General features: G+C 44.7%; 2 protein-coding genes and 1 long non-coding RNA gene across 7 annotated transcripts in view; 2 read left to right on the plus strand and 1 right to left on the minus strand.

Moving 5' to 3' along the window:
* HEPH (hephaestin) overlaps positions 1 to 18272 on the minus strand; it is a 32141-nt gene extending 13869 nt beyond the window's left edge. Inside the window, exons 1-14 of one of the 2 annotated variants that reach the window (XM_043493075.1) lie at positions 17934 to 18272; positions 15241 to 15455; positions 11683 to 11927; positions 10647 to 10859; positions 9769 to 9948; positions 9075 to 9329; positions 8260 to 8428; positions 6868 to 7007; positions 5620 to 5751; positions 4732 to 4943; positions 2803 to 2953; positions 2121 to 2333; positions 973 to 1186; positions 178 to 317 (exon numbers count right to left, since the gene is read on the minus strand). In XM_043493075.1, coding sequence (XP_043349010.1) covers positions 178 to 317; positions 973 to 1186; positions 2121 to 2333; positions 2803 to 2953; positions 4732 to 4943; positions 5620 to 5751; positions 6868 to 7007; positions 8260 to 8428; positions 9075 to 9329; positions 9769 to 9948; positions 10647 to 10859; positions 11683 to 11927; positions 15241 to 15416 — 2440 coding nt within the window. In that variant the 5' untranslated portion in view covers positions 15417 to 15455; positions 17934 to 18272. Of the gene's footprint in view, positions 1 to 177; positions 318 to 972; positions 1187 to 2120; positions 2334 to 2802; positions 2954 to 4731; positions 4944 to 5619; positions 5752 to 6867; positions 7008 to 8259; positions 8429 to 9074; positions 9330 to 9768; positions 9949 to 10646; positions 10860 to 11682; positions 11928 to 15240; positions 15456 to 16825; positions 17273 to 17933 lie in introns of those variants that run through there. The other variant, XM_038415241.2, reaches the window with a different exon arrangement.
* Positions 4654 to 16199, plus strand: LOC122455952. The gene is made up of 5 exons (XR_006274494.1): positions 4654 to 4837; positions 8017 to 8121; positions 9082 to 9299; positions 15313 to 15963; positions 16066 to 16199. It is a non-coding gene; the product is annotated as an uncharacterized LOC122455952 (long non-coding RNA).
* A 3374-nt stretch (positions 18273 to 21646) lies between the features above and the next one.
* Positions 21647 to 22166, plus strand: part of LOC119860977 (heat shock factor protein 3-like) — a 50536-nt gene continuing 50016 nt past the window's right edge. For all 4 annotated transcript variants that reach the window (XM_038415246.2, XM_038415247.2, XM_038415248.2 and 1 more), the window contains exon 1: positions 21647 to 21879. In XM_038415246.2, the coding sequence (XP_038271174.2) occupies positions 21652 to 21879 (228 nt within the window). In that variant the 5' untranslated portion in view covers positions 21647 to 21651. The remainder of the gene's footprint in view (positions 21880 to 22166) is intronic.

Consider the following 22166-nt stretch of genomic DNA (forward strand, 5'->3'; position numbering starts at 1 on the left):
ATCCCTATTATACAGATGAGGGGGAACAGATGTGAGAAATGACGTGGCCACAGTCACACAGCCAGGCAGAGGCAGAGTCAAACCCGGCTCTCCCAAGTCCCAGTTCCTTGGTTAATTCTTCAGGTCTAAGTTTCAGCCCTGTCTGAGGAAAGATGCACCACTCAAATAATTGCTTACCTAATATCCCTAAATGCTCCTCATTGCTAGTCCTGTTCTTGGGTATTCTGAATGTTCCATCGGTGTATTCCCTGTAAATTGCCTTCTTGTACTTGGAGCCCAGGAGTCCGTTCTCATTGCTCAGAAATTGGTTGCCATAGCTAAGAAATGCAGAGTGCTGTGTTACGTTAACACTGCCGGGTTTGCATTAAAGAAACAGCACTTCTCTGTAGGCAGAGGGTTCATTAACTGAACCAGTTTCCTCTCTGAAGAGTCCAGTTTCATATGACATCAGCTGAGGGAGCTGAATGACTCTGGGAGTTGATAAGAGGATACAGAGCCACACACTTCCAAGCCACCCATTGGAATCTGTCTTGGGATGATAGTGATCAAAGTTACCTCACTCCCTTATGAGGGATAGCTGCCCACTGGCTTACATGAAGGGTGTTAGGGGAAGATCAGTCTATTTGGCAGTGGACAGATGTCTGCATCAAAAAACCACCACCTCAGCAGGCACCAATGGGTGGCCAGTAATGTAAATGGGGCACAGAAGTGGAATTTCCCTCTCACATACAGATATGCAAGGAGCTGCAGCATACAGGGAGGAAAAACACTCCCAACATTTGGATTAAAGGGGACAATTGCCCCCCAAGCACTAATGAGGGCCGTCTTCAGTACCATGGTGTGGGCAGCCAGTATTCATCCAATCAGCAGAGGTTTGGCTTTCTCCAGTAAAAAGCCACTTCCCCTGTTTTAATGGGTTTTACAAAGCATTGCCTGAAGGTGCCACAGGCTTCCCGAAGCTGCCCTCTTTACCTTTCCTTCTCAGAGATGTTGTGGTGTTCCAGCTCCCAGCTGCGATCTGGTGAGTAATCCCACTCCACCTCTTGTGCCATGATGTAGTGTGTCCGCACCTCCTCGTATTGGGGGTCAGGAGCAGGTGCCCTTTTGCCACACTTTGAAACAGAGTAACGTGCCTTCATCCCAGATTGGTAATGGTTGCTAGTCTGACAGTAGATCTGAAACGTGCCTAGGGGCAGCACAAACAAAAAGGTCAGCTCTAAAGATCTAAGTAGGTCCTTTCCTTGTCACGTGAGATGAACTGGGAAATAGCTGTATTATTTCTTATGACAATGGTGCATACTTCTGTGTGTCTGTTTATGATGTGTCTCTTGCTGTGGGGTCAAATTGAGAGTTGTTGTTAGAGTAGCCAAGCAGGAAGGCAAAATAATGGCCTAGATAAGGAACATCCCAGCAAGCACTCACACACCAGCCAAGTTATTAGCTGTAAAGAAGCTACCTGGTTGGTGCCAACAAAGTTACACAGCTGTTTTGCCAAGCGTGAAAACTGAGAGATCAAAAGACACTGGACAGGTAAAGGATTCATCCTGCAGAAAGGGAGAGGAAGGAAGGATTGACACAGTGAGAGGGTCTGCAGGGATAAAAACAAACCCTCAGATTCAGAAAGGAGGTCTGGGATAAACTGGACCTGCCTGAGCTATAGCTAGAGATGCTAAGCTTAGGTACGATGAGATGCATATATGACCTTTTGTTTTAAAGTCATTTTCCTAAATGCGGTGTTCCCTTTGGCAAATCAATACAGTACTTTGTTTTGAAGAGGCTCTTTCTGTGTCACTGCAAATTTATCCTGTCACAGGCTGCCGGAGTGAGAGGACCTACCAGTGTCAAATCTAGTTGGGCCTATCAGGTTAACAGTTGGGAAATGAGTGCTACAGCCCAAAGATCTAGTTTATGAGTGGTATGGCTGGGTGGTTCCACCCAGAGTGAGGGGCAGAAAGCCAGTGCTGTCCCTGGAGGGGTGCATTCAAGAGGAAGCGACAGGGGTCTAAAGTGCAGCTCGCCCTGTAACTGTGACACCGCTTGTAGACAAATCAGCACGAGAGAACAAATATTAACATTTGAGATAACTTCTCTGATGCCCAGTCAGCTGTGCAGGCATCTACCTTCATGATCAGGCTGCATGAGGGCGGTAGCAAACGTGTGAGGGAACAGATTGGTTGCATCTCTCCTCATCCCATTCATCTGAACAGTGTTTCCCTGGAACGCAGCTCCATGCACATCTGTGTCAGTGCCCAGACCCAGAAAGTGCCAAGACACAGTGTCCCCTTTACATACTTCCAGCTTGGGCAAATTATAGAACATAAATCCATTAATCGCTGCAACAGAAAAGAATTAAAACCACACAGTTACACACTAGCTAGGAGGTCACCTCTATATGCACATACCTACAGTATAGGGCAACCTATGGGAATTGCATATTGCTCTATGTTCCTCAGTACAGCTCACCAGCAATTCACCCCTGGTATTTGCTTGAGACATGCTTTTGGGCACAGCAGGACCTCATGTCCCATGACCCATTCTCCAAGACATTGCTATGTAGAGAATTTTCAAAAGAGGTGCCTTTTGATGCAAATCAGAAATTTCATTCCCAAGTCCACCTGATCTCTCTCTCTCCCCATGGCATGTCGAAGGTACCTGTACTGGGATCCTTAGGTGCCATGGCAGTAGTTAGCTATTCCAGAGTTTTTAGGACCAGTTAAAGATGGACCTAGGCCTCATAGTTCTGGACCCAAAGCTCATAATTCTGTTCTCACTGCCTACGTACAAGAGAGAACAGGGCCATACCATGCATCCGGTTGGACTCCTTGAAGCCTTCATCCTTTTTCACGAAAGCCTCTTCTGTCCTCAAATAGTATTTTATATTTGCAGGTAAATACCAGCTGAGGTTCTCATCAAATATACTGAACAGAAGATAAAATTCCTTGTCGATCCCTTTCTACAATAATAATCACAATAATGGTCATTCATTTTAAAAACACTCGGATCACCCATTAACTGTTAAAGTACAGGCTGCTTTGCATGATGGCAATTTCTAATTTTTTGTTTCTTAAGTTGTCTACTTCCACCTCCTAGGGGGCCCAATTCTGATGTCTTTATTCATGCTGAGTAGCACTTACTTTACAAGTGGTCCCAGAGCAGCACTGGGACCATATGTGCAGAGAGGTACCCCTCAGCATGAGTAAAGTGATCAGAATTTTGCCCAGACTGAAAAGCCATTCTCTCCTTCCCCCACAATCCATAAGGTCAGGTGCTGGACACTCCCCACTAGTTTCCAATAGGGTCAAAATCCGAACACCCCCCACTATGCAGGGTCTGGAGTTGGGCCCACCTAATACAAGATCACAATCCAGGATTGTTTCCTACCATCAAGACTTGAAAACTTTGTCGAGTCCAGTTTGAACTGACAGAAGCAATGAGACTTCCACAACTTTTCCTCAGGAACCTATTCCACACACTAATATGTTTCCCTATTAGGAGATCTTTAGCTGATATTTAGCCACAATTTCCATTTGCTCAGTTTCCTCCCCTTATTCTTACTAATACCCCCGTGGATCACTCTTAATTATTTGACCCTAGGATTTATTTACACCCTCAAATACCTGTAAATTGTTTATCATTATAACCTCCCTTCCACCTGCCAAGTTATACATAGTTTAATCTTTCCTCAAAATCAAACTCTCGTGCCCCTTAACTGGGTTTATTGGTCTCTTCTGAACTCTATTTAGTTTAGCCACATCATTCTGATCCAGAAAGCAAGATCTTCCAGGGAGGCTTTTAAAGCAAATGCTTTGCAGAGTTACCAGCAACTCCCCAATCCACATTACAACTTATTCAAAATCATGCAGCTAGTTTTGTCTTCTGTTGCCTCTGTTTGTCATATGTGGGTCTGTTACTTCAGTGCTGCCAGTGCTTCCTGTTCTCTTGCGTATTCATTGTGCTATCTTGGCAAAACCTGTGCAAAAGTGTTGAACATTTCTTCATTAAATTCCAAGGGAAAGTGTTAGTCCGACCTATGATTTCACTTATCTCCACATCACAAAAGCCTGCAGAACACCATCCATTTTATGTGCTTTTGTTGTAAAATCACCCCTTCATTTGAGTTCTTCTCAAAATGGGCTGAATTTAGAGTAGAACCTAGCTCCATTTGAAACTCAAAATGTTCCATCTTTCAAGCAAAAAATTCACAAACCTTTAGCAAAAAGGGGACTGTTTTCAACTTAGTATGAAAATGAAAATGATTTTCAATATTTTCAATTTTGTGGTGAATTTTTCACACAGCTCTCATTAATAATAGGAAGAAGAGGAAGAAAAAGAATAGGGCATTCTGCCCTACATATATTAGGACAAACGTATCCCTGTGTAATCCCATAACTGTCAATTTAGGATCAGACCAAGGATTTTGACAAAATCCACCTAAATGCAAAAGGTTTCTCTTTCCCTTAAATTAAACCCCAAAATTAGATTAGTCAAAGACCTCAGGAATCCAATGTGTTAGGCTTCTCCCATAAGACACTTCAATGCATGAAGTCTGCATGGTTGAGGCAGCGCCCATATTCTGCCTAGATGCTTTTATGTTCATCTGTGGGGCGCCCTCACCCGTATATTTTTAATTACATTTCAGTTACCAAAGTTTTATTGGGGTCTCCTTTCTCCAGTTATTTCTTCCCCAAAGACGAAGAACCTGAAACATTGCAGTGGGAGAGCTGACTCTACCTGCTTGTTGCTGGTGTTGAGAGTTCCAGGTCTGCAGATCACCAGAGGGCCCACTAAGCCGGAACTGGTATCTTGGATGGGATTTATCGCAGAGGAGTACATCCAGGTCAGGCAAGGAGGGTCATTCGCTGTGGGTCCAACGTGCTGTGGTACAGTCCAGCGGTATGTAAAATTATGGAGAGGCTCAACTGAAGCCCCATTCCATGACAGACCTTTAAAACACAAGATGCTGATATGTATTCATGTATACAGCCCCTTTTGCAAGCTCTGCAGCTCTTTAGTGTCATCTGCTACTGTGATTCATTTCACTCACCACCAAAGGGCAGCCAACTCCGGGGTAGAATGGGGCAGCCATTATATATATCTCAGAAATACAGTAGGGGCATATTTGCAGATTATTGGACATACATGTGTGCGCAAATTTAGTGTAGGTGTCATGACAGAGGTGGGCCTCATGGCATGAAATAAAGAAATATATCCAATTAAATCCTCAGGAGAATTTTGGTAGGTGGAATATAGCTATAATTACAGTGTGACCAGGGATATAAACCTCTGCTCTTGAAACAACCATCACAGGATCTTTAGGGGCCAGAAATTGTCAGCACCGTGATTTCATCTCTCCTCCAAGAGATAGTAGCTCCAGCACCATCTCCTCTCCAGTGCCACGCTGGTCAGTGGTTCAGTCACAGGTCAAAGGGAAGAACATCCCCTACTGCATCACCAGCCCCACTTCTCATGGTACGCTAGCCAAGCAGGCCCCGCTTTACTCAGCTAGTGAGATTGGAGAGGACCACCACCCAGAGGGGTGTGGCTACAGACTGTGGAACCATACCACAGGGGTTGTCATTGCCTCAGTTTAGAAAGAGGGGGTGGGATGAAGTAACAAACCGTCATGGTACCGCGTTCCTTCCCATTCCTTTCCATAAAACACACCATGGGGCTGGATACTGAAGGGCCAAGAGGCTTTGTTAGCAAATGTCACCAAGACGGTGTCCCCCACTTCAGCTTTTATCACTGGACCTGCAGAGAGAGAGAGGATAATAGAGTGATTTCCAAGATAACTGGACAAAGCAGGCTATCAATGGTCATTTTCTACCCAGAGTTCACAGCCACAGATGACTAACAACAATGAGTATAGCAAAACTGCCATCTGTCTGGTTTTGGCCATGCTAAGTAGGACTGCTAGCCCTTCAGGCAGACTGCATTCAGGGCACGGAGGGGAAAACTATTTAAAAGTAAAATAGCTTGAAGTTTGACTGAGAGAATTCAGTGAAGAGGTTACTCCAGGTCCAAAAGGCTGGGATTAAATGGGAGGGAGAGGGAGAGCTACCCCCTATTCCTTAGCTGGTGCAGTGAGAATTCCCCATCCTGATTTATGTCCTGTGCCTACTCATCACCCTGATCCGACTTTAAATCAATGACCAAAGTTCCACTGACTTCAGCGTGATCAGATCAGGCCTTTCATCTCCCTAATGGCCTGTATGAGAACTAACCCCAACCAGCCAGACTAATCGATCTATTAATCTAATCTAATCTGATCTATCACATTCCTGTTGTGTCTCTCACCAGAGGATTATCTAGGCATCAAATGCTCAAATTATAGATGGTATTAAAATTATTCAAAGGAATTAATGCTGTGCCCCTCCATGCATGATTCATTTGCTCTCCAAGTCCCACTCCTTTTGTCTCATTATTATCTGATCACAAAGAGCACTGCCAGCTCCTCCCGGGAAGAAGTTTCTAAGTAGAAAGTGGGGTTCGTATTGTGCCCTGAAGACACAGTCAGAAACACATAATCAGAAGCTCAGGCAGACGAGCTCTTTGCTGTGATTTGTTTAGTCAGAGATAGGGGTATAATGTGTTCCTTGCCCCTTCCTGGTAGCTTCCAAAAGTTGCTGTGGCAGAATAATACTGGGTCCCCCCAGTCACAAGACCAACAGCCCCCCCCCCCCCCCCAGTATAGGTCTTCCTTGCTCTAAAGAGCTGCAGTGTAATGTCATCCAGGAAGCACCTCCACCACAGAGGACGTTACTTCTAGGAATTATTGGACAGTGCCAGCCAATCAGCATTTCTCTGGTGCTGATAGATCATTCTAGAAGGTGCTGTAATAGGTTTATGTTGCCAGATAATCCCTACCAAGTATCCCAAGATGCATCTCTTCTTCTGACCGTTGTTTTTCTAGCCGGAACGTTGCATCAGTATATTCCACATACTTGGCCTTCCAGTAGGTTCCCCCAATCCGCCTGGCGCTATGCTTGAAGAACTGCTCAGAAGAACTAAACACAAAGAACAATTTTCATGTTCTTTTACAAAGAGGCAAACTCCCCTGCCCCCATCAGGGCAGTGACAGCAGCAGCTCTCAGCTCTGCAGCCCTTCAAATTGAGTCTAAACCTCTGATTTTGAAAATCCAGCAGTGCCAAGTATTGTAATGCCGTTAGGTAGCACTTTTCATCCAGGAGTGTGACAAAGCCCTTTACAAACTGATAGGCAGACTTTATGTAGGGATCACCTCACTCTCCCCAGGAATGCAGCCAACTCTGTGCTGGAACATGGCCACTGTTTAATAGTTACACAGCAAGTATATACAACCGTTTGGGCTCAGGATTCACAGAATAGTATATCCAAATGAAACTGCAGTACTGACTCAGAAGGAAAGATGCCCTCTATTGAATCAACACCACTTCAACAACACTTTCCATGGAGGTCTTAGGAAAGCACTATGAGAATTGGGATGTTTTGGGTAGTGGCAATCCTAACTCTAAAAGATACACACATGAAATGAAAAGAGACTAGTTCCTTCTCGCCGTCCCCTCCCCTGCATTTCAAAATGTGCCCTGCAGGAGAAACAGCAGAGTCTAGTGGAGAGAGAACAGAGCCTGGGACTCTTGAGATCAAACTGTGGCTCTGCTCCTGGCTCACTCTGTGGTGTGTTGGGCAAGTCACTTAACCTCTGTGCATGTCAAGTTTTCCCATGTGTAAAATGGGCATGACATTTACCACCTCCCAGGGATGAGTGTGAGAATTCATTAGTTTCTATTTGCAACGTGTTCTGAAAATATTAAACACCCTTATATATGCTAAGTATTATTTCAGCTGTTTGGAATGAAAGTATGTAAAACTCTCAAGAGAGCTATTCATTTAAATCGCTCTGCATTTGGGGCTAGATTTCACGAAGAAGGCTAGATGGAAGCTGAATGTAAATCCGTAGTCCATCTATGCCACCCTGTGTCTGCCACAGGATTTGCTTTTTTAATTGTAGTTACTTTCTTTTATCAAACTTGCAGGCTTCTTGCTAAGTCAGGTACAGTGAGTGGAGATGGAACTTGGAGGCAACTGTGATGTGTCCCTCAACCATACAGCATGCTGGGATACCTGGAAGCTTTGTGAATGTATGTTATGTGAATTGCATGTTAAACCATTCCATTGAAAAAGGCATTCCAAATTTCCTTGAGAGTGTTGTATTCCTTGTATTCCAGACAATGGCTACAGATTTTAGTACAGTGCCTTGCATGCAAAAATCCTCTTACCTGCCTGGCTCCTGAAGACTTTTCCCGGTGCTCTGGTCAAGACCTGAGGGGCCATAATTCCACTGTACTTCCTTTGTAGCTATATAGTATCTCCGAACTATCCCTTTCAGGGAGGACTCCGGAGCTTTCTGAGAACACAGTCTGACTTCGTAGACTGCTTCCATTCCAGCTGTACATGGAAGAAGCAAATGCACACTTAACTCCTGTCTGCCACTCTGAATGGAAGGTGGACAGGGGAAGTATTTCCACAGTGCACCACCCATTCTCTTTGCACAAGTCATTGAGCCCAGTTGTCCCAAAGTATGCATGGCTGGGAGTGAGTGTTTAGGCAATTGCTTCACATAGGAGAGTTTTCTTTTCCAGCAGGCCTGGGTTCATACCATAAATACAGGACATTGCATTAGGGTGGTTGGTGGACAAAAATAGCCCTCAGCCACTCCCATGTGTACCATACAGGTACATCCTGGAGAGACTACAGGTCCCAGCATGCAGTGCTCCACTCTGATGTAAAGCGCCTTCTGCAGCTGCTCCAGTCCTGTGATATTCAGTGCTGAACAAGAGATGTCATATCTGGCATCTGTAATCCCTGGAGGCTGCACCTGCATATTAAAGACCACGGTGGCTGTAACTCACCAGTTTTATGCAATATAGGGGGAGCCATAAGATCAAATCATTGATTACACAGCAGGGGAAGTCCTTTTACCATGGGCATTGCCCACAAGACTGTTCTGCTTCATCCTGTAATGTCAAGGGGCCACCGTGGGGAAGTGAATGGGGGCCACAGAGTGCAGGACAGATTCCAGACTGTGCCTTACCTTGCAGGTGATTGTTGACCTGACAGTTCAGAAGCCATTTCCCAGCGTTACTGGGGATCATGTCAGCTGTAACAAAAGTGGCTGGAAAGAGGCTGACCACATTGGACCTGTGGCCTCTGACGGTGAGTGTCTGTCCATGGAAGAAGACTGTGTGAGTGTCAGTCTCACTGCCCATCCCAAAGAGGTGCCATGCCACGTGATCCCCAACACACATTGTCATCTCAGGTAGGTTTCCATACACATAACCATTAATAGCTGTAAAAACAAGTGAATCAGAAGCAGAGATCAGGAATGGGGTGGAGGTAGAGTTCACAGCTCCATCCTGCAAGGTCCCATTACAGAAACACTGGACATTCAGAAAACAGGTCTCAACAGAACACCTTTCTCTTCTCCTGCCCAATCCTGGGGAGCCTGCTTCCACAAATCATTTTCTAAGATGGATCTTATTCTGGATATCAGATTAATGGCCACACGTTCACTGAAGGTAAAAGCCAAAACCCTGACAAAAATTATGATTGTTTTGATGGTGCTGATGTGGCTGCTTCTATGATGGTGCATCTTTCAGCACAAGGTCTCATTGGCTTCTCAAACCATCCCTGCACACATCAAATGAGTCGGCACTTCAGGGTATCAGGGAAGGAGATCCCCAGGCATGGAATGACTGGGCAAAGCCAGTGTGAAAGGTAGCACTCACCATGCATTCTGTTGCTCACTTGGAACTCCTCATCTTCCTTATCAACAGATTCTGGGTCTGTGCAGAATGATGCAATATTGTCATCCAGGTGCCAGCTCAGGTTCTCATCAATCACGCTGAACATGAGAAAGAAATCAAGGTCCACGTCGTGCCGTCTTTGAGCTGTGCCAGTCAGAGCTCCTAGGGCAAGAGAGAGGATGAGTAACTCCCACTGTAAAGCAGAGATCTATCAATGGATTAAGTGAGATGATTGCTGTTAATTCACCAACAGCATGAGAGTCCTGTTCTCCCTGATTTTCCAGGCCAGACTATCACTGAGGTCTGCCAATGCACCTCACCCTAGACCTTCAATACTCCCTGCTATTCCATTCCTAAATTCCAATGTGTCTCGCTTCTGATTTACAGCACTCCCTGCTGTCCTGGATCTTTCAACAGTGTTGTCACTCTTGCTGAAATCCTGTAGGGTTTGGAGGAGGTTTGAGGGATTTGCCTTTCTTTCTTTCTTTCTCTTTCTTTCTTTCTTTCTTTCTTTCTTTCTTTCTTTCTTTCTTTCTTTCTTTCTTTCTTTCTTTCTTTCTTTCTTTCTTTCTTTCTATGTACAAATGGGGTCTTGAATGAGATCCCTGCACTACTTTCCACTTGTGCATTTGAACTGATCCACAGAGCTGAGAAGTTAATGTACTGACTCTCTAAGCCACAATAACAATCAGAATCAATCTAGAAATTGAGAACTATCTCAGATTACATATAAATTCCACATTAACTAGATAGCTATCTAACAAAGCATCACTGCTTGCCTTACCATAACTGAGATCATTGCAAAGTCTTCAGTTTGTGTGAAGTTGTAACTCTGAGCTGTCTTTCCCCTGAGGTTTTACCTTCTTTGCATGTCAGTAATGGCCCAATCAACCCAGAAGCAATGTCCTTCGGGGCATCAGTGTGAGAGTGGTAGACCCAGGTCAAGCAGGTTGGGTCATCAGCCATCGGGCTGTGATCTTCAGGGACAGTCCAAGTATATGTGTGATTCCCTCCTGGTGGAACAGCATCGTCCTTCTTATGATTCTGTGAGGATGCATCGGGGTACAGGGACCCTGGAATAATTGAGCAATCACAGCATCCATTCAAGTTTGGCAGAGAATATATAACATATAAAGCTGTACTGCATTTCTCACACTAGATACAGCACAGATAGCTGCAAGTTACTTTTTCAACTTCTGTAGCACCTTTCAAGTTAAGATTCACACCACGTAAGTAATGTAATCATCATTTTTCCAATGGGCAAACTGAGGCTCAGAGAAGTTGTTAAGTGACTTTGCCCAGTATGCTGGTGGCTGAGCCAGAAAGGTGACTCATGGTCCCATGTTCTAATAATTGCTTTTTTATAGTCTCATTGGAAAACAGAGAACTGTGCTAAGTGTTCAGTTCAAATCTGCAGTATGCCAGAAATAGTTCCTTTCTAAATTCTCTGGGACTATTTCAAACAGTGACTCTCTGTTCTGATATTCTATCATTCCTGTGGCACCTACAAGATTCATCACGTTAAAGACTCTAAATATGCGTAGCACTATAATATAAACATTCATTAGCTACTACCTTGCCGGTCCTCAGCTCCTGTATTCTGGCAATGAGAATGTTACTGATATTGTGTTCTTTAGGAAGGACTTTGGACATTCCGTTAAGGAGTTCATGTTTGGAAAAAGTGCATCCAACTCAGATGGTACCATACTGCTTAGAAACTCACTAACCCTGCATCCGGTGGTATTGCTAAAAGCCTACGTAACTATAGCAGTTTTCCAGGTGATATTGCTTTGAGCCAACCCAAACATGTCCCCTTCTCAGCTGGCTTTGCTTTCTTATATTCTCCTAAATTCACAGTGGGGAAACTGAATCTGAACTCAGCAGGGGCTCATTTACCTTCTGAGTCCTTCTTGTAGAAGACGCCATGAGGATGGACCGTATGTGGCCGGTTGGCAAAGTTTTTTAGGTGCACGGTAATGGTGTCACCCACTTCTGCTCGTATGATGGGCCCAAGAAATCCCAGCCAGGCAGGTTTGGGGATCTCTGTTGTATATGTGGAGTCTGAGTATTGCTTATACACAGATTTTTTGTAAGTGCTTCCCACCCTGTCCTTGCCAGGCTGGAGGAATGTAGAGGCTTCTCTGTTAAATTCAAAACAGGTAACAGATAGTGAATAATGTGCCATCTACTACAGCTGCATAACATGGAGAATAGTGATAACAGATTTCAGAGTAGCAGCCGTGTTAGTCTGTATTCGCAAAAAGAAAAGGAGTACTTGTGGCACCTTAGAGACTAACAAATTTATTAGAGCATAAGCTTTCGTGAGCTACAGCTCACTTCATCGGATGCATTTGGTGGAAAAAACAGAGGAGAGATTTATATACACACACACAGAGAACATGAAACAATGGGTTTATCACACACTCTAAGGAGAGTGATCACTTAAGATAAGCCATCACCAGCAGCAGAGGGGGGAAAGGAGGAAAACCTTTCATAGTGACAAGCAAGGTAGGCTAATTCCTTTCCTTTCCCCCCCCTGCTGCTGGTGATGGCTTATCTTAAGTGATCACTTTCCTTATAGTGTGTATGATAAACCCATTGTTTCATGTTCTCTGTGTGTGTGTATATAAATCTCTCCTCTGTTATTTCCACCAAATGCATCCGATGAAGTGAGCTGTAGCTCACAAAAGCTTATGCTCTAATAAATTTGTTAGTCTCTAAGGTGCCACAAGTACTCCTTTTCTTTTAGTGATAACAGAGACACCTAATGTAGCTCCCTCAGCTGACTCCTAGAGCCTCTGCTGTGCCAGCGCTCTATCCCTACTCCTAGTCCAGCATTGTGCTTCCTCTTCCAGGACCCTATAGCAGCTCTGGGAATGCAATCCGACTGGACAATAATACTGGCCTCTCTACTCTTATCTGGTTTTTGAGTGTTGTAAAATATGAGAGGAACTGACACAATATAATAGATCAGCACAGCAGACCATCTAGATTGAGACTTGGTCTCTGGCTATGGTCAGTGCTGAATGCTTCAGGGAAAGACCTGACACTGTTCCCCTAAATGACAGGTTTCAGAGTAGCAGCCGTGTTAGTCTGTATTCGCAAAAAGAAAAGGAGTACTTCATGCATCTGATGAAGTGAGCTGTAGCTCACGAAAGCTTATGCTCTAATAAATTTGTTAGTCTCTAAGGTGCCACAAGTACTCCTTTTCTTTTTGTCCCCCTAAATGTATTTAACTGTGGATGCTATAGAGTGGTGGGATGGGAGGAAATTTCTCTTATCTGGTGATCATTTTATGCACTAAAGAATGAAGTCGAGAGCCCTAGTGATTGCTATCCTACCTATTGTTCTAGTCCTTTAAATCTATTTCAGTGCTTAATTCTAGTGCAGATGGGAGCTATGCTCTGTGAGTTGCAAGGGGAAAAAAAATCTCCTGAGCTCTCTCACAAAGACTAACACAAGAAAAGAGGATGAGTTTCTAGTCAAAAGCTGATGTGAAATATTAGTGGAAAGATCAGTCAGCTCAGGCTGAAGTGTCCCCAGTACATATCTAACCTTCAGAGTTTAAACCTCTTACAAGTGTCCAAAGCTCAATACAACAGTGGATTGCTTTTTTTTTTTTTAATCATTTCCTACTAGATGAGAGGTGAATCTTGGCTCAAGTAGTAGTGTATCAGGTCATAATGGAAGGAGAAGATATTTTTTCCTAGGAATCATCATTGCTGCAGCAATAAAAATAGTCGAGGCACATGGGCAAATAGAAAAACTGTTCTTTATGGGCTCAGTGCTGTACCACTGAAGTCAACCCCGAGCTTTGTCATTCACTGCAATACAGAAGGTTGGGGCTCTAGGTATGCAGCTCAGAGCGGCACTACATCCACAAAATCACTCCTGCAGCCAGCCCTTCTATGTAGCTGGGCTAGAGCAAATGTTTTAAAAAGGGATAAGAGAACCTGGCAGTGACTTAAATTTTATGAAATCTTATAAAAATGATATAATGTACTGTAATAAATGGTAGCTTTTATTTAGCACTTTTCATCTCAGGGTGCTTTATGAAGGAGATCAGTATCATTATCCCTGTTTTAGAGGCACAGGGAGGGAAAGGGACATGCCTGGCAAAAAGCACAGGCACACAAACACATACACTCTCTCTCTCTCTCGTTCTCAAAAGGTTGAAGCTGTTTCCATTTCAAAATTAAAGCCCTGAAGTTCTTTCAATAATTTTTGTGATTTATTTTAGAATATATATATATTCAAAATGTGTCTGAAAAATATTGACATTTTGCCAGCCCGATGCACGTGATCTAAATAGTTATTTAAAATAATCTGTTTACTGCAAATCTAGTTTAGTTTTCAAACCAAGGCAATATTTTCAACTAAAAAACTTTTCCTTCATAATGTTTTAACTAGTTTTATTATTTATTTCCCTGTGGAAATGAGTTCCACAGACTAATTCTATGTTTAATCTCAGTGACTGTTTCTTTGTTCTTGTATTATTATGAGAGAAGGTAAATAGAAACACAAGATTTACCCTCTCTAAAATATTCATTATTTTATATGTATTTTCTATTATGTCCCTACTTCTTTGTCTTCTTTATAAACTAATTAGTCCCAACCTATTAAATATCTCAATATATGAAAATCTTTGCTGGCCTCTGATCATTTCTGTTGCCTTTGTCTGAACCATTTCTATTTCTGCTATATACTTTTTGAAATAAGTGACCCAACTGTATAAAGAATTCATGGTGACAGTGTAGCACTGAGAAAGCTTGGCCAGGAAATGGATTTTATTTACCATGAAAAATTTTAACAGGAAATGCAGTTTTCATTTTCAGAGAATGCTTTTTTCAGAATTTTTCTCAAGTTGCCATTTAAAAGACTTGGTTGGTTTGATTTAGTTTTTTGTTTTTGAAAACCAGAAACCAAATATGTTTTTGTTTTTTATTATTGAAAACAATTTTTTTCTCAGTTTTCAGGCTTTGGGGTTTTCAACAAAACTCTGAACATTTTTGATGAAAACATAAGCTTTCTTGCAAAAAATTCCACTTAGTCAAAAAGGTATTTTTTGTCAAAATACATTTTTGACTAGCTCTAACTGCTTGTGTATATAATGGCATAAAATGTGCAGGCTTCAAGGAACATAAACAGATCATCAGCTAGGGTCAGGAAGAAATAAACCCTATGATACAGCATTGTGCAATGGGGTGCATTCTAAAGGGTTTGCACTTTCCTCAAAATCATCTGGAATTGATCAATGTATATTGGACTAGATCGATCATTGGCCTGTCCCAACGTGGTAATTTCTATGTTCCGATGATAAAAACAGGTTAACCATTAAGCCAATAAAGATCAGACACGGCACAACGTCACCTGCTTCCTTAATAAAACTTCTTGCATAAACCTCCTGACCCTTTAGCTTTTTTAGACTCAAATACTTATAGTTGTTAAACATACGGTTCATCTTCAATGCTTCGATCTGTGATTATGTTCTTCCCTGTTGGAGCATAATTCCATTCCACCTCACAGATACCCAGGTAATAGACTCTGGTGGCACCTTCAGCAAAGATGGGCAGCAGTAGCAAGTGAAGGAAAAACAGAGACTGAGGCAGCAGTTGCCAACAAGATTCCATCCCAGCTCAAGGCGAAGGTTCTTCAGGAGCAGGCAACTGCTTTTTCGGTAAAGAAAAAGAAAAAAAAGAATCTGAAGTAATGGGACAACAATCAGGCTTTCACTCTCGTACCTTAATCCTAAGCAGTGTGGTTTGAAGGTCCGGGATGTTCTGAGAACATGGGAAGGAATCAACATGTAAAAACTTCTGGTGTCACCATTTAATTATACCAGAATGAATGGGAAAATTAACAAGGATTCTCAGCTCCCATGCTTCAAGCATAAGGTTGTCACTGGCTCCAGGATGAGAAAAAAATCCTCCATCCACCCCCCAACCCCACACACCCCCGGTCTATTAATGTACCACAAAGTGTACTGAAGGAGTTATACCTTCCTCAACAGCATCTGACACTGGCCACTAACGGAGACAGGGCAATGGACTATTGACAATTGGCCTGTCATAATGGGGTAATTCCTATAGGGTGGAGAGGGGCTTGGCATGCCTAAAAAATCCTGACTATCTCTCATGCTAACCTAGCCAACTTTCTCAACTGTTTCATTGGATATAGGTTTCAGAGTAGCAGCCGTGAGCTGTAGCTCACAAAAGCTTATGCTCAAATAAATTTGTTAGTCTCTAAGGTGCCACAAGTACTCCTTTTCATTGGATATAGTATTCTCCTAAACTGCCTGTCCTGTAGTTTTGGGTCATGTCGCTGTGCATTGTAAAACTACTGTGCTTCACTGTGGGTGTTTGTACTGCCATGGTGGGTTAAGTAGGTCCTTATAAATCTGTTTCTAATGTGCTTTGGGGTCCTTCTGAATAAAAACCACTATAAGTTATCATTGCCTTTACTAGCCCTCCAACTATCTCTTGTGCTAACACAGAGAGCTAATGGATAGAATCCTGAACCAATTCATTTGTCCTCAGTAATTAATGGTAACTGGAAGACAGCATTGTTAATCAATCCCAGATAGTCATTCAGTTTACAAGGCTGAGCTTTCCACTCCTGGGTACTCAACTTGGAAAACTCCTCTTTGTGGTATACCCAAATGCGTGAACTGTTCCCACAAACTCCTCTGCTCCAAATGAGCAGTTTCTGAATTCGTGAGAAATTTCTACTCTACAATCCAATAATATGAAGGTCTCCTAGTGTTTTTCATCAGTAGCTTTCAATGCACTTTGCAAAGGAGATAAGTATCATACCCATTTTACAGATGGGGAAACAAAGGCATAGAGAAGTGAAATAACTTTCCCAAGGCCTCCCAGCATGCTACTAGGGGAGATAAGACTAGAACAAAGGTCTCATGCTACTACTCCATCCACTAAACCACAATTAGGGTAATTATTAGCTACTTGGAAATAAAAGGACTGTGTATACATACACTCATGCTGTTCTTTAAAATAGGTTTCAAACGAATTTGTTAACTAACCTGTACATGTGTTATTCAACACACACACAAATATCATGTTGAATAGAGAGAGGCAGCAGTGACCAGTCAAGAGGAGGAATAGATGGTGTAAAAAGATGGATTAGCCTAAAACCTCTTACCCTATTAACATTAATCGCTGAGAAAGGGTAATCTGTTGACTCCTCTAAGAAGTGGCTCATTAGCCACCTGGATATAAATGAGGTGGCAGGGGCCCTCTGGGGGAAAGGATTTCTGGGATGTGATTCAGTAGTCCTGAAGGAGGCTATCTAAGAGCAGTCAAATGTGGGGAGAAGGTGTGGGCTAATCTTCATACTTGGTTCACAAAACCAGATTTCAGGAAGGGAGTGAGTTTGGACTTTATATCAAGTATGGATAGTGGCTTTTAAGCAGACTGGGAAAGGAGCCACTTACAGGTGAGTCACTTGTTCTAGCAATCCAATATGATAGCATTAGCTGGTTTACTGAATACATTTTACTTGCATGGATGTCCACCCAAAACTAAACTTCCAGTGAATTTTCCAGGCCTAATGCAAAAACCTGAAATGGAATCTTTGAAAGATCCCAAAGAGAGGTAATCTCAAAGACCAGGTCAGGAGCAAAGTAGGAGTTTGATTTAGGATACTACACTTTCCTGTGCTCCATTTCTATGAAATGGTGAAGCAGCTTATCTTAACTAAGATTCATAGAGCCTGATTCTGCTATAACTCACACCTGTTTTACCATGGTGCAACTCCATTGACTTCTAAGGAGTTATTGCTGATTTTATACTCCGGTAAAAAAAAAATCAGCATTGAGTCTGTGAACTGAAGGAGAGGAAACAGATGTTTCAACTCCCTTATTCTAATCACCTTTGAAATAGATGCATCTGTTTAGATGCTAAAACATACATTAAACATCTTAAAGCCAGATGTTGTTCTCTGATATTATAAGAAATGCATATACAGGAAGAAAACTACTATACTTTACTTCTCTCCTTGTGGCATGTGAAACTCCATATTATCACGTTTAAATCACTCCTTGTCTTGACTGTCACCCTTCCACCACTAAGAAACCTCTCCCCAAGAAAAAGAAGAAAGTATTAAATTAACTTATCTGCTGTTTTACTTACTCTGTTGAGCTGGGTTAGAAACAGGCAAGGTTGAACAGGTTAGTCATTCCTGAGATTCTCTTTAACTGCCTAGAGCCATGTAGAAATAATATCCACATATGTAGAGGGGGGCAAAGTCCAGGTCATAAAAAAGAGAGATGCCTGGCCTTTAATTGATAGGTCTGAGCCGTGGGTTGTCTCAGGAATGTTCTAGACACTGAATAGTCCCCATGTGAGCAGCCTGACTGGCTATATTCAGGTCACAAATACTATAGACATAGTCTATAGACATAGATGCCCACATAGGCATCACTCCTAATTAGGGCCCTCCCAAATTCACAGTCCACTTTAGTAAATTTCATGGTTGTACGATTTTAAAAATTTGAAATTTCATGGTGGTGTAAACATGGGGATCCTGATCCAAAAGGGGGCCATAGGGGTATCGAGGCTATTGTAGGGGGGTTGTGGTATTGCCACTCTTATTTCTGTGCTGTGCTGGCAGCAGCATTGTCATCAGAGCTGTGTGGTTGGAGAGTGGTGGCTGCTAGCTGGGCACCCAGCTCGGAAGGGGGTGCTGCTGCCAGCAGTAGCACGGAAGTGAGGGTGGCATGGTATGGTACTACTCCCCTGCCCCCTTACTTCTATGCTGCTGCTGGAGATGGGTCTGACCTGGCACTGGGAGCAGCTCATGCAGGGGAAGAGGAAGTCCTGTCCCTCTGCAGTCCAGTTGGGACTAGCAGCTGGAGCTGGCGCAGGGTAGGAGCCCCGGCTGGGGTGTCCCCCTAGCCCTGCCCCTCCCGGAGCTCCTGTGTGTGTGTGTGTTTAAAGAGGCCTTGAACTGGCTGTGTTTATGGGGTGGGGAAGGTGTGACCACTAGGTGGTTGTCCACATTGTCCCCCTGTAAGGCTGGCTCTGCCCCCCCGCCCCCCCAAGTGATGCCTTTGGAGCTGAATTCCAGGCCAGTAGCCACTGCTCTCTGGCTGCCCAGCTCTGAAGGCAGCTCAGAAGTAAGGATGGCAATACTGCAACCTGCTTACAATAGCCAGATTTCACAGGGGAGACCATATTTCATGGTCTGTGACATGTTTTTCACGGCTGGGAATTTGGTAGGGCCCTACCCATAATTTAAAAATAATATCTGCACATCCATGTTTGTTTTTGCTTTGAGCTTTTAAAAGCTATCGCAACCTCTCCAGGCGGTGCCACGTCTGAGGATTAATTATGAAACAGGAAATCAGGTCTTTATTTTTTTTGACAGGGAGGAAGCAAATGATACTAATATTGTTAATTACATGATAGGAGAAATGCAGTGCAGATATCAGATACCACACAATAGACACTTCCCGTTCGTTCTTTCTCATGCTTTCATTTAGAAGCCAACTGGGTAGGGGGGCCTCTTCCACTCTGCCCCTCGTTCATCTTTCCTGCTTTGCCATCAGGTGCCCTGCCATGGTGACTCTCCATCTGAGGACTGAACACCACTGCATTGTTTTGTGCCTTGGACAGAGGAGGAGAGATCACTTCAGAGTGATAGGGGGTTAAGCATGCTGCTCTCTCCACAAGGCTCTGAGCCTAGGAACAGAAATTCATATTTGATCTCCATTGGGACAGTGGAGTATATATCCCGTGGCGTCAGCCTCTAAATGCTTTTAATGCAAGGATTTTAAATAAAATATACAAATGCATGTACTTGTTAAAATGCCTCAGTGAGTCCCAGTGTGCTAAATTAATTTGCTGCAAGCAACAGAAACAATTATATTAATAATGCACATAAGCCTGGGCAGCTGGGACTAAATAACCTGGTACTTCAGCTGCAAAAACACAGGCTTCTACCACTTGAGCTGTCGGAACTCCCTTGGCTAATGCTAGTAATGGGTCCCAAACGTTTGTTTTTAAATTAATTCCCTAGCACAGCCTTGGCTGCAGAACATGAAGAAAATGGTGTAGCTTCATAGAGAAACTACAGATGTAGAGAATTCAAATACCTATAAGGCTAGAAGTTTTTATAATATTTGTCTACTGTTGCAACTGCAGATTAGCTGACTCCTGTCCTAATTATGTCTATAAAAACAGACCTATTAGAAAAGATCTGGTAGGGTTGTTTCAAACATGTTATCTATCTTTATCTCTGCATTGCAGCTAGACTCAGCCCAAAAAGAATGCACCTGTGAGACGTGAAGTATTGCTAAGTGTAAGTACTGAAAAGTCATAAGTCAGTCCCCCAAAAATAACACATGGAAAAAATAATGGAGAATTTTTTTAAAAGTTTGTGTGTGTGTGTGTGTGTGTGTGTGTGTCTGTCTTTTGGGCACACTCTGGCTCTCCACAAGGAAGACTAGAAACTTTGGCCTTGATCCACAAAGATATTAGGATGCCTAAATCCCACCATGGCAACCCACAATTCCTGCTGAACCCTGTAAGGCATTGAGTGAGTTTAGGCATTAAGTTTTCAAAGTTCCCTAAGCAGCTATGTTTCTGTGTCTGGGCATGCACAGTGCTGCCTCACTCAAGCCAACAAGCAAGTAACCAACCAGGGAAGACGGGCATTTGGCTACCTAAGCTGCAGGTGGGGTGTGATGTGGTAGCTATACTCGGAGGTAGGGTTGCCTACCCTCCAAGATTGGCCTGGAATCCCCAGGGATTAAAGACTGTCATGTGATAATCTCCAGGAATACATCCAACCAAAACTGGCAACCATAGAAGCTATCTCGTAGATCAAGTCCCATTCAAAATCTAGATGGAGGAAAAAGTTGTGCCCCCCTTATAACATTTAGTCCACTGGTTTGAGTACTTACCTGGGAAGTGGGAGACCCAGGATCATTCTCCCCCGCCCCCAGCAAGAGGTAGGGGGACGATCTGATCAGGGGTCCATCTCCCACCTCTCAGGGGAGGTGCTCTAACCGCTAGGCTAAAGCCTACAAGGAGGACAGCACCATTGTCACGACCTCCTCCTGCTGTTTTGCATGGCGGGAGGTAGCTGCCCCTGAAAAAGCACCTAATCTGCCTGACTGCAGGTGTTGGGTTCCTCTGTGTGAATGGCTAAGCAGAGAGACGCTTAGCACGCATCCTGCTCCTTGGCATTGCCCTTTGCCTCGGCTAGGCGGCTCGCCAGGTAGCTTAGACACGCTGGCTGGGCGCATGGCCCTCCTAGGGGCCTGTTGCTGCCATTCGCCGAAAAGGGAGCCTAGGCGCCTAACGCGGGCTTCGCGTGTCGCCCTCGTGTGCTGAAGCGGCAGCCGCCAAGCTGCTCAGTTGCCCCCCCAGCCCCATCCCTGGGTGGCTCCCACCCTTGTGACAGGAAAGCGGAGTCTCCCCTTAGGACGGGTCTGCAGGGAGCAGCCGCTTTCGGAAAGAGCATCCAGTAAAAGCCTGACCCTTGGCACGAGGTCATGTGCACGTGGGTGGGCTGCTACCCCTCCCCCCCCCCCCAAGTGGGGGCCAGCTGCGGGAGGCTGAGGCGCTGAGCGCCCCCAACTTGAGCCTGTCGCCACCTAAACCTGCTCCCCCTCCCCCTCACGAGCGGCCCCTCCCTGCCCCGGTGGATTAGCCCCTGTCCCGGGGCCAGGTTTAAACCGTGGCTGCGAGGCCATTCACCCCCCAAGCTGCGCAACGTCGCGCCTTAGGTGGCTTGGCCCCTTTCAAGGACATTCCAGCGAGGCCCCGCCCCTCGGCTCGTTCCTCTCCGAGCCATAACAACCGCCACGCTCGGGGGGAGGGGGGGGGGCGACGGCGCCAGCCAATGAAGAGGCTCGTGAAGCGCCCCTCACGTAGCGTCGTTGGCTTCCGGGCGGGCCCTTGCGCGCGGCTGTCCGTTGCGTGGTGCGTCGTCTCCGATCTGTGCGCGAGGATGAAGGAAGCGGCGGCGGCGGCCGGCGCTCCCGGCGCCGCCCCCGTGCCCGGCTTCCTGGCGAAGCTCTGGGCCTTGGTGGAGGACCCGGGCAGCGACGATGTGATCGCCTGGGGCCGGGTAAGCCCCCCCCCCCCCACCCCCCGCGGGTCAAGGCGCATGCGTGGCAGCGCTACTAGCCTCAGCATCCTGGGGCGTGCGAGAGAGGAGGTGGGCGGTGCGGGGAGGCAGGGGCAGGAGGAGATCGGGCATGCCGGGGAGGTGGGCGGTGCGGGGAGGCAGGGGCAGGAGGAGATCATGCCCAGTATGTACGACATGGTGCGTTAGTAGTGCAGCAGCACACAGGGGCAGCGTTTGCAGGGGTTAGAGCTAGTGCACGAGTAGTCCTCGTGTGTGCACGTGCACTA

Source organism: Dermochelys coriacea, chromosome 9, assembly GCF_009764565.3.
Source record: "Dermochelys coriacea isolate rDerCor1 chromosome 9, rDerCor1.pri.v4, whole genome shotgun sequence".
Lineage (NCBI taxonomy): Eukaryota > Metazoa > Chordata > Testudines > Dermochelyidae > Dermochelys > Dermochelys coriacea.